Consider the following 11,944-nt stretch of genomic DNA (forward strand, 5'->3'; position numbering starts at 1 on the left):
CACACACAAAAGAAACATGAAAATAGCAGGAGGACCTGTTGAGAAGAAAGGGTTTAGAAGGAGTAGAGGGCATGAAGAAGAGTAGTGAGAGGTGAAAAGATCCAAAGACTTTATATACTTGCATGATCCTGTCAAAGCATACTAAAAAGAAAGAAAAGAAATACAGTTTGGTTAAAAACCAAAAAACAAACAAGAAAAAAAAAACCAGTTTATTCAAGAATTAAAGGTGCTACCTATGTATACAAACCAGGACTCTATCAGAAAAGAGGCCAAAAGCAAAAATTTAGAGTGGTGAGATAGCCTAGTGGGTAAAGGTACCTACAGCCTGACAACGTAAGCATGAAGACCCTAATTCATGTAAATGTTGAGAGAACCAACACCACAAAATTGTCTTCTGACTTCTACACATGGGCCATGCCCCATTCTAAGCACATCATACACACAATAAATAATAACAATAGTTATATGTATTAATAGCTATTATTATTATTTTAAGGTTTGGAAAGTAATTGCTCTCTATTGAACATTTAAAAATTTAAAACTATGAACAAAATCAAAGAGCTTGCCTGATACATACTTGATTATTTAACAAAGCATTTATGGTAATCTGATTTGTGGGCTGGCCCAACCTAGTAAGTATTGCTGTTCTCAATCCTCAGAAAAGCTTTTTTTTTTCCTTCACAGAAATCTACAAATGGTCAAAATGCAGAGTACAACTGACCATGAGGTACCCAATCCAAACTGATATATCTATAACACAATCTCTACACCTAATGCTCAGGGAACATGGTAGAAGGCAGGGTGGAAAGATTCTAGGAGTCAGAGGACATCTGTGAGATAATATCTTCTAGATATAACAGGAAAGCTGCACACATAAACTCTCAGCAATATGGTTGTCTAAACAAGACCTACAGAATGACAACAGTAAATATGGCAAAGCAGATAGGGGAAATCTCACAAGGGCCCCAAACCTAGATGAAGAACTAAAGGCAATTCACTGAGCTGAGATACGGAGACTCAGCCTTCTCCAGGGACATGTCCCTGATAGGTTATCTATTCCAAGTAGTCAACCCTAAACACACACACACCAGCAACACTAGATATACTCAGCAGGTTAAATTTATATGTGTCTATGCTTATGTGCATGCACACATGCTTGCATGTGTATAACAGTAAAAAAGATGAAATTGTAAATTTGAGGAGAGGGAGGGACACAAGAGGAATTGGAAGAGGTGTAAAATATGTAAATAAGTATTCATGTGTAACCAAAAAAAGAGCAGGGCTTGGCAGCAAATAAATCTTTGTTCTAAGATAGGATCTCTCTGTTGTATAGCCCTTGTTGTCCTGGAACTCAGTCTGTGAACCAGGTTGGCCTTAGAACTCATAGAGTTCTACCTTTTGTACTTATTAGGCAAGCACTCTACCTCTGAGCTACCTACATTCCCCAATCTAGGATTAGGTTCTTAGTGCTGTTTCTACAATACCCTATGTAGGTGTAATTTTAAAAAGATCAATAAGCCGGGCTGTGGTGGCGCACGCCTTTAGTCTCAGCACTTGGGAGGCAGAGGCAGGTGGATTTCTGACTTCAAGGCCAGCCTGGTCTACAGAGTGAGTTCTAGGACAGCCAGGACAATTCTAGGACAGACAGGTTTCGAGAAACCCTGTCTTGAAAAACCAAAAGTAATAATAATAATAATAAATAAAATAAAAAGATCAATAATTAATCAAGCTACTTTAAGCATCAATTGAGGAAAAACTCAACTACGATTTGTTTGCTTCATTGTAATTATTATATATTATCTGGCAAAAGAAACTGAGAAAGGCATACCAGGAAGCTATCTGGATTTGCTGGTCTTAGAGTAACATAATACAGGCCTCCTGACTTCTGACACAGAACTTAGTTTACAAAAGCCATCATTTTTATCTGCATGCTGAAACCAAAAACCAAAGGCAAAAAAATGAGATAGTATGCAGGCTGCTCTTGTATCTTTGCTTTTAAATCAGTTCTCTAATTTTTATGTAGTACTACATACTGTTTCCTTTATTGAAATTTATATTATCAACGAAATCAGTAAGAAAGGCAGAAACCATAATGAATCTTGACTTTAAAATGACAGCAAGAATCAGAAGACTATATCCTAGCTCCTTATCAATTCTGATGTTTTCTTTCCTTTCCACAGCTCCATTCAGTGTAGTTCTGAACCCAGCTTCCACAATGGCTATACTGCCACACACATGAACACATATGGCACAGGAAACAAGGTTACTACTTCTGACACCAGGGCTGTTTTTCAAAACAATATGATCTCAGCAATCATTTTTTTTTCAGTATGATTTTTGTCATTTTGTCACTTTACTCCTAGCTTATAAAGCAACTAGCTAGTTCAAAGGCTGTAGTCATGAAGTACTAAAAAATCTTCTTAGTATCATACACAATAATGCTACTTTCTCTTTAGTGTTATTCTATATCTTTCTAAAGATAAAAGAATATAACATCTTAAAATAATAGTCTCTTTTTTGAGGCAGGGTCTAAGTACCCTGTCCAACTTAAGATAATCCTCTTGCCTCAGCCTCCCATTTGCTGGATGTATGCCGTGTGCCACCACACCTAGATTGAAGGTAACAGCTGACACACATCTCTACACACACACACACACACACACACACAGCTAGCTACCACTTCTCCACTCTCGTCACTACTTTCGTTATCGTCTCACCAACTGAATTTCTGTCAATAAATTTTCTAATGTTACATTCTCTGTGAAAGGAAAGAAACCAAATGTTTTCTTATCTACTAGTAGTGATCCGTTTTTTCACCACCTTAGGTACACAATATATATCCACTAGCACATTATGACATCAGTGCCTTCTAGTGTTTGTTCAGACTAAACAAACCTATTCTATTTTGCTCCTCTGCCTGCAACACAAAGCAAACGCTCTGCTCATACGGCAGGTTGAAGAGTCAGTCAGCTAAGAAGTTGGCTCCATTTGCACTCTCCATGTCCATGTGCATTACCTGTTTGGTAAATTACATTTTTACTTACGGCAACCGATTTGGAAGGTTAACCTAACCAAAAGAATAGTTTTTTGGGGCAGGATCAAATCTTTACTGGCACAAAGAGAAGGGGGCGGGGCCGGTCGCCAACCCTAAACTACAGATTCCAAGGCTTGCAAGAGATAAACAAAGGAAGCTGAGCGGAGCTTACAAGTGCGTCAGCCTACTTCGCGTGGAAACCCACAGCTCACGACACGCTGGCGTTCAAACGCCGAGTTTTTCCTCAAGATTTCCTTTCTGAGTAGACACCCAGCAGGTCGGTGGAGACTGACAGGGAACAGAAGGCTCGACCGTCATTCTTCCTCTAAACCCGAACCCCCCGCAGCTCCTCACGCAATTCCCGGAGGCACACCGCGCGGGAAGGCCGCGGGGCGCCGAGGAGGGTCCTCACCTGGCAGCCCTTCTTGTGGTGAAAGCCGACCACCACGATGTGCAGGACAGGCCCGCAGGGGGCGCCGTCACTCTCACGCCCAGCCTTCTCCATGGACGCTCGCCGGAGGCCCGCGCCGCGACCACAAACGCCGAGGCCCAGTCGCGCGACCCAGAGCGGCGGCCTTCAGATGGCAGCCCGAGCGCCGCGTACGCGATGCGACACGGAGTCAGGGGCCGCCGACCAGCTCCCTCACCTCCGCGAAGCCCCACAGGGCCTCCACCTCTCTGCCTCATCCGCTTCCGCAGCTTCCGGGCTGTCACCTGACGCTACAGCCGCCTCCGGCGGGGCGGGGCGGCACCCTGAGGCCCCTGTCCCGGCTGGGTCTGAGGCAGCATGGGCGGAGCCTGACCAGGGGGCGGGTTTAAAGGAAAAGGGGGCGGAGAGGGGCGGGACTGTATCGCAGGAGAGGCGGGGCCTGCTTGAGAGCCGGCCTGGAGGAAGAGGACCCCAGCTGAAGGCGCGGCCTACAGGACCGGTGGGGCGGGGCGGAGCGGGGCGGGGCGGGGCGGGGCAAGGGAGGGCAGCCGCTTTGACCCTTTGCAGTGCTGGAGAGACATAAGGGTTGGCTTGGCTGCCTCTTAAACCTGCTCCTTTCTCCCTACCGTCTTTGTCAAATCATTTCCTTCTAAAATATATTTTTTCTTCATGAAATATTCTTACTCCTTCTTTTTCTTTTTTCTCTCTCTTTCTTTCTTTCTTTCTTTCTTTCTTTCTTTCTTTCTTTCTTTCTTTCTTTCTTTTTTTTGAGACACTGTTTCTCTGTGTAGCCCTGGCTGTCCTGGAACTCACTCTGTAGACCAGGCTGGCCTCGAACTCAGAAATCCACCTGTCTCTGCCTCCCAAGTGCTGGGATTAAAGGCGTGTGCCACCACTGCCCGGCCTTACTCCTTCTTTTTACCAGTTTTACTTATTTATAAACGTATTTTCTCTTCATTCTTTAAATCTTTCGTGGAATCTCTCAGCCTTGAGTTTTAAATGTTTAACAAGGAGGCATATTCGTGAGGTTTGGTATCTCATGCATTCAACATTGAAATTACGTTGCTTGCTTACGCAAAGTTTTCTTTACTTTCACTCTAGAATTTTTTTCATTTAATTTTTTGGTGTACAGTCCCGTATAGTAGGCTGCAAGTGTGTAGTGCCACAACTTGAGGGGCTAAATGAAGTAAGAGGATTGCAAGTTTCGAGCTAACCTGGGCTGCATAGTGTTAGAAATGTGCTCACAAGGTAAAAGATCACTACTGCAAGTGTAATGACCCAGCAAAACTCTGTAACCTTCAAACCAGTCCAGGTTTGGTGGCGCACACCTTTAATCCGGGCACTCCAGAGGCAGAGGCTGGCAGATTTCTGAGTTTGAGACCAGCCTGGTCTACAGAGCAAGTTCCAGAACAGTCAGGGCTATACAGAATCCCTGTCTCAGAAAACAATGATGATGACGACGACAACAACAATAATAAATGATTGATGATGAAGATGATGATGATCAGAAGGGTCATAGTCCAAAAACCATAGGAGCAAGCACATCTGTTGAGGATGGTCAGGTGGTGGTGGTAATGGTGGTTGGCTTTTCCTTTTTAGCTGAGGTCCTGTCTCATGCTTTACTCCTGGCTGGAAAAGAACAAGAGAGTTCAGAGAAGGCACTGTTTAAACTGAGTACACCTGGATCAACTGCTCTAGTTCAGGACCTAAGACAGGGGGAGGAGATGAAGAAAACATGTGGTTATTAAAACTGTAAGAAAAGACAAATTTTTCCCTTTGGAGAGTGTGGTGGATATTCCTGGCTGTCAACTTGACTACATCTGGAATGAACTACAATCCAGAAATGGAGGGATCGAGTTTTTGAGGCGGGAAGACACAGGCTTCTGACCTGGATCTTGACATGGGATGACTTTTGATCCAGATCTTTTTTTTTAAGATTTCTTTATTTAATTTATGTATATGAGTACACCATTGCTCTCTTCAGACACACCAGCCAGAAGAGAGTATCAGATTCCACTACAGATGGTTGTGGGCCACCATGTGGTTGCTAGGAATTGAACTCAGGACCTCTGGAAGAGCAGTCAGTTTCTTAACCGCTGAGCCATCTCTCCAGCCCCACAATATTATTTTTAATAAATTAATTGATTAATTAATTATGCATATGTATGTTTTGTTTGCACATATGTCTCTGTCTTTGTGACTTTTCTATTGCTGTGAAGAGACACCATGACCAAGGCAACACTTAAACATTGATTGGAGAGTGCCAATGGGCATCAATGTGATATAAGAAATTCAAAGAGCATTGATTAAACCCCATAGTACATCTGGGAATGTGGTAGTTTTAGTGTGCCAAGGTAGATAAATTGCTGCTTTAATGTGGTTTATGGTTATAAAATAACCATACTTTGCCTGTTGGAGTGCCTATGTGGGAATGGGAGTACAGCTTTTGAGAGTTGGTCTACTTCCTCCACCTTGTGAACTCAGAGGCTGAACTCAGCTTCTGCAGCTTGGCAATCTTCACCTTTACCATCTCTGAGCCATCTCACCAGTTCCCTCCAATAACATCCATGTGCAAGCAAATAATAATGCTACCTGTATGCTGCCCCTCCCCTAAGCCAGATAGAATGTTAGCATTAGGAAACACAGATCAGTAAGTAACAATACATCACATAGAATGCAGTTTGCTGTGTACTAGATCTTGTACCAACCAGTTTTCATAGCTTATTTCATTTAATCATTAAAATAATATTTTAAATGGGTGAGAGAGATAGTTCCATGGTTAAGAGCATTGGCTCCTCTTCTAGGAGACTTGGGCTTGATTCCTATTATCTTTGCGGGATTCATAATTGTAATTTCAGTCCCAGGGGAATCTGGTGCCCTCTCTGGCCTCCATGGGCACCAGGCACGTATGTAGTGTACAGACAATAAGCTGGTTTGAATAAGAACGGACTTCATGGCTTCATATATCTGACCGTTTAATTACCAGGGGTTGGAACTGTGACTACAGTGGATGCGGCCTCAGAGGAAGTATGTCCCTGGTGGGGGAGGGGGGCTGGGGGTAAGTTTAGAGGTTACCGAAAGCCATGCCAGGACCAATCTTTTTCTCATGGCCTGTGGATCAGGATGCTCCAATGCCACGGATGCTGCCATACACCCCTGCCCCCATGAACGATAACAAACTAAAGTTCTGCAGCTTAAGGCAAGTTTCCAGTTAATGTTTAAGTGTTGCCTTGGTCGTGGTGTCTCTTCACAGCAACAGAAAAGCCACAAAGACAGAGACATGCATGCAAACAAATCCCCCATATACATAATTAATTAATTAAATAGATGAAAATGATATTGCATTTGCCATTACCGTCAGTGTTTCTAATAGATAAGCTGAGATTTCAAACACTGGGATTAAAGGCGTGCGCCACCACCGCCCGGCTAGTTTTAATTTCTTATTTTGTGTCAGAGTCTGAAATGGCCATGCTGGCAACTGATGTCTCCTCCTGTCTCTCAAGTGCTGGGTTTACTGGCCATTCCACATTAAAAGGGGGCCTTTTAATCTTTTCCAAAGCAGAAGTGTGATAGCAAGGTTTCTAAACATGACGGTGTCAACATACAGAGTGACATTTTAATGGTTGCCTGTAAATCAAAAACTGATAGTGACTTTAAAGCCGGTAATAAGCCAGACTCCTAGAAACGACAAGAAGAAATGAAACAAGAAGTAAAAATTAAAAAGAAAAAAGAAAAAAAAAAGGTTGTGAGAAATAAGGCTGCTTATGGATTTTCAGTCCTCTGGCCTTAAAAGTACCATGGTGGCGCATGCCTTTAATCCCAGCACTTGGGAGGCAGAGGCAGGTGGATTTCTGAGTTCGAGGCCAGCCTGGTCTTCAGAGTGAGTTCCAGGACACCCAGGACTACACAGAGAAACCCTGTCTCGAAAAAAAAAAAAAGGCACCAGATTCCTTAAGAAAATGAGTAGTTGTTGAGGAACACTCAGAACGAGTTTATGGTGGAAAATATAAACTGATTTAATCGCTCTGAAGAAAGATCCCGGCTTGAGATGAAACCTTCCAGAGGAAAATTAGCCGACTCGGGGATCTCGTATGCTGTGGTCTTCCGGAGGCAAACTATCTCTTAAGTTTAGCAAAACTTCGGGGGTATCATAGGTGGCTGTCGGGTTGGTGGCACGGAGAGAGGGTCGGACCTTCTCTACCGAATCTCTCTCTCTGCGATTCATTTGGACCCGCCCGATCGCAAGCTCGGCCTCCGATTAGTCAGGTCTAAACCAGCCGTGGAAAAGGGCGGAAGCGCGCTATTTTAAAGTCTGCGCCGGTGTCCTTAGGCTACTTCCGGCGTGGCCATGGCGGCTAACGCGACCACGAACCCGTCCCAACTCCTGCCGCTAGGTAAAAGTCTCGCTTGGGGAGCGGGCGGGTCGCTGCAGTTTCAGGTTGGGGGGCCGAGGCTGGGCCGCCGCCCCTCCGGGTCCGGCTGTCCCGCCTTTGGCGTCGCTGGGAAGACAGACAGACCGTTTTGCCTGTCGGTGGTCGGCGAAGGTCCCACTAAGTGAAGGACATGCTCGGCCATGCTTCTTTTTGAGCTCGCCAGTAAGGTGTCGTGGTTAGCAGTTCCAGTTATCAGCTTGGCCTTTTCGGTCTCCAGATCAGGTAGACCCTGTATTGTATCCGGTCGGGTAAGGAGTGTGCCACGGCATACAATGAATCTTACAATAGAAATCTGGAAACTGGCCCCGTTATTCATTAATTCAGTTAGCAGTTCCCGCGCAGTGCCAGTGAACTGTTGAATAACGAACTTAAATGACAGCCATTGCTTTCAGGCAGCAGCACACCGGTACACACTGTGCTGAGCGGTTCTCAGATGCTGAGACAGACGCTCAGGTTGTTCCTGGAGCACAGAGGGTAAAGGTTAAGTGTGAGAAGCAGTGACAGCAAAGCTGGTGTCTGTAATAATGCTTCTCCCCTGTAACGTTTGGGGGCTGGTGAACTTAGTGAATGTGGCTCTGATTGAAAGTTTTTGCAGTGTTAGATATTGTTTATCGGTACAAACACTGACGAAGAAAAACAGTCCTGGTCTTCATCCGCCTCATGGTGTGTGTGTTTTCATATATTAACCAAATAATCTAAATAAAAATCACAGTCCTGTTAATTTGCAAATGAAGAGTTAAGTGACAGCTAAGGCAAACATTTGTGCTAATGATTTGTATGAGATGTAAAATTATTGAATGTTGATCCATGGCTCCAGATACATATGTAGCAGAGGATGGCCTTGTCTGACATCAGTGGGAGGGGAGGCCCTTGGTCCTGTGGCGGTTTGATGCTCCAGCATAGTGGGGGATGCTGGAGTGAAGGGGCAGGAGTGGGTGGAGGAGCACCCTCATAAAGGCAATTGGAGGGGGAGAAGGCGGATGTGGGAGGGGAGTTGTGGAGGGGTAACCGGAAGGGGGATATAATTTGGGATATAAACGAATGGAATGATGAATAAAAATAAATACGTGCAAAAAAATTATTGAATGTTTCTGTTTATCTTTAATGATAAGAAAGTAATAAGTAAAGTAGGCATTTAAATGTTGGTTGATTTAATAAGTGGGTAAAACTACCTTTTGCTTTCTACAGAGCTTGTAGACAAGTGTATAGGATCAAGAATTCACATCGTGATGAAGAGTGACAAAGAGATTGTTGGTACACTTCTAGGATTTGATGACTTTGTCAGTATCCTTTTTAAAACTGGTGATGATGTAAGCTTTTAAAGACGCATTAATATAAGTAAGGACTATAGACAGCTAATGTATTTCTGGTCATCACATTAAGAATAGTTTTGTTTTCCAGGAACTTGGTAGCATTTTAAGAGGTGTGTGTGCTGAGAGACGATAGGGTTCTTGCCAACAACCAACCTTTTGAATTTGCAGTATCATAGTGGTGAACATATATTGAAACCAAACAAAAACATACACGGGAATAAATTCAACCTTGTTTATTTTCTTAACGTCAAATTTCAGATATGGTGTTGGAAGATGTCACAGAATTGTGAGTAGTATTAAAAATTAAAGAATTGGGGAGGAAATCTATTTTTAATTAAAATGGTGCCCTGGTTACTTTTCTATTACCGTGAAGAGACAGCATGACAAAGGCGCCTTATAGAAGAAAGCGTTTAACTGGGGACTTGCTTGCAGTTTCAGATGGTTAGAGTCCGTGGCTGTCCTGATGGGGATTGTGGCAGCAGGCAGGAAGGTGTGGAGCTGGAGTAGTACCTAAGAGCTTATGTGATCAGACAACAACCAGGAGACAGAGACAGAGCGAGAGTGCGCTCGAGTGAGCACTAACTGGGTGTAATTTAGGCTTTTGAAACTTCAAAGCCAACCCCAGGTGACAACAGCTCCTCCAAAAAAGATCACCCTCCTAATCATTCCCAGTCTACCGATGAAGGACCAAGCGGCCGCCATTCTCCTTTAAACCTCCATAGCAGCTTTAGTATGACTGATTAAAAAAAATTACTTGTTGGAAAATACCTTAATACTGAAACATTATTTATTGGTATTTGTGAAGTCCAGTTAAAGGATTATTATTATGTTCGTATTATTCCTGAATTTGTAAGAAATTAGTGTGAACAAGCTTTATGGAGAATTATATTTACATGAATATTATCCAGCAGGCAGTTTGTATTCCTGAAATGTACTGTAACTATAGAAGTTGACATTCATTCTTACGTAAGAATAACAGCTTTGGTACTAGGGATGGAACCTCGTGTATGTACTCTGCCACCAAGCTATTCATTCTCCTTACCCCAGTAATAACTTTTAGGGAGGGAAAGTGTTTCCAAAATACTGCCTTTGATTGTTGATCCTGACTCCATTTTCATCTATGTATTTAGTGAAATTACACCAGAAGGAAGAAGAATTACAAAATTAGATCAAATTCTACTAAATGGAAATAATATAACAATGGTAAGGCATTAAACTTTTCTTTTGAAATTATTGTACTTTTGCAGTGTAGGGATTATGGAACTGACTTAACCTGTTACTTAGTTGACAGTGTTCATGGCACTGAGGTAGATGCGCTGAGGATGGAAAGGGAGCCTTGGTGATCTGAGACCCAAGGCAGCTGTTGAAAGAGCATTGACCCTTAAGATTAGTTTGCTTATTAATCTCTGCAGACGTTTAGCTCATCGGGAATCATTAATAACTTACGCATCAGCTAGTGATGCAGGGATCACTAACAGATACAGAGGACTTGAGAAAATGAGACTTGAAGGATGAGAGAGAGACAGAGCTGGCTTTGGTCCATGAGGAACACTCAGGGTTTTTTAGGTGGTATGATAGTGTTATTAATAAACTCTTTTTCTCCAATGCAGCTGGTTCCTGGAGGAGAAGGGCCTGAAGTATGAATGGATTCCCTTGATTTATGCTAGATTCTGGCTTTTTTTTTTTTTCCAAACCTTTAACGTTTAGATTCTATAAAATGAAGTTTCCGTTAAAGGGAAACTCTTTGAAGATATGCATCCATTTTTCTAAGCTAATCATGGTTATTTTGGGGGAAAAGAAGAGTTTTGTTTTGTCTTGTTTTTTTAAAGACTAAAAAAATAAAGATGTTTTTTGGTTAACTGTGACTTGATTTATTATGTTGAAATAGCTAGTGGAATAAATATAGTTCTTTTGATACTTGGTTTCATATTGATTTCTGTTTATTTTCTCCCTTGTCTATATTAATCTGATTGGGCCAGGGGTACTTTTACTCAGTGGCTTGAGGGCAGGGTGGAGCAGAAGAGATCCGTCCGATGCGATGACCTCTAATGGCTGTTCTTCCTGACCTCTTTGCTAAAAGTGAACTTAGTTCTTGTTCTTTTCAAAAAGATTTTATTTTTATTTTATGTGTATGAGTATCCTCTGCATGTAGGTCTGCTTCATGTGTAGTGTCTGCAGTGACCAGAAGAGGCGGTTGGATCCCTGGTATTAGACTTGCTGTGGGCTGTTACCTGCAGTGTGGGTCTGGGAATGAAATCTGGTATCTCTGTATGAGGAACCAGTGCTCTTAACCGTCGAGCCGTCTCTCCAGCTCCTGAACCTAATTCTTAAACAACATTCACTCCAAAACAAGATGGACTTTGAGTTTGAATATACCATTTAAAGAACCTTAATGATCCCTTAAGAAAATTCACTTCAAACTCTTGATATTTCGTAATGATACTTTTCACGTTGAATTCAGTTTTTATTAATTCCTATTAAAAACACAAACCACGTGTGCTACTGTATTGTACAAGTGCAGGTAAGTAAAAAGTAGTATTTACATCTTATATTTTCTTAGCTTGAAAAAACATTAATTTATTTTTTTAATGTGTGTGAGTGCCTGCCTGTGTGTCTGTGTACCACTTACCTGCTTTGTACTCTTGGAGGCCAGAAGATGTCGGATTCCCCTGGAACTAGAATTACAAGGGGTCATGTGTGAACCTTATGTGGATGCTGGGAATGAACTGGGGTC

The 11,944-nt window shown here is 42.6% G+C and overlaps 2 protein-coding genes across 4 annotated transcripts in view; one reads left to right on the plus strand and one right to left on the minus strand.

Annotated features, from left to right (window-relative positions):
- Avl9 (AVL9 cell migration associated) overlaps window positions 1-3,573 on the minus strand; it is a 46,401-nt gene extending 42,828 nt beyond the window's left edge. For all 3 annotated transcript variants that reach the window (XM_028758341.1, XM_028758342.1, XM_028758340.1), the window contains exon 1: window positions 3,447-3,573. In XM_028758341.1, coding sequence (XP_028614174.1) covers window positions 3,447-3,539 — 93 coding nt within the window. In that variant the 5' untranslated portion in view covers window positions 3,540-3,573. The remainder of the gene's footprint in view (window positions 1-3,446) is intronic.
- A 4,188-nt stretch (window positions 3,574-7,761) lies between these two features.
- On the plus strand, window positions 7,762-11,127 carry Lsm5 (LSM5 homolog, U6 small nuclear RNA and mRNA degradation associated). The gene is made up of 5 exons (XM_028758393.1): window positions 7,762-7,858; window positions 9,086-9,181; window positions 9,469-9,496; window positions 10,341-10,413; window positions 10,821-11,127. Exons 1-5 carry the CDS (start codon window positions 7,813-7,815, stop codon window positions 10,851-10,853), a joined length of 276 nt encoding a protein of 91 aa, XP_028614226.1. The 5' UTR covers window positions 7,762-7,812; the 3' UTR covers window positions 10,854-11,127.
- The last annotated feature ends 817 nt before the right edge of the window (window positions 11,128-11,944 follow it).

Source organism: Grammomys surdaster, unplaced genomic scaffold, assembly GCF_004785775.1.
Source record: "Grammomys surdaster isolate TR1022 unplaced genomic scaffold, NIH_TR_1.0 126197, whole genome shotgun sequence".
Classification (NCBI taxonomy): Eukaryota; Metazoa; Chordata; class Mammalia; order Rodentia; family Muridae; genus Grammomys; species Grammomys surdaster.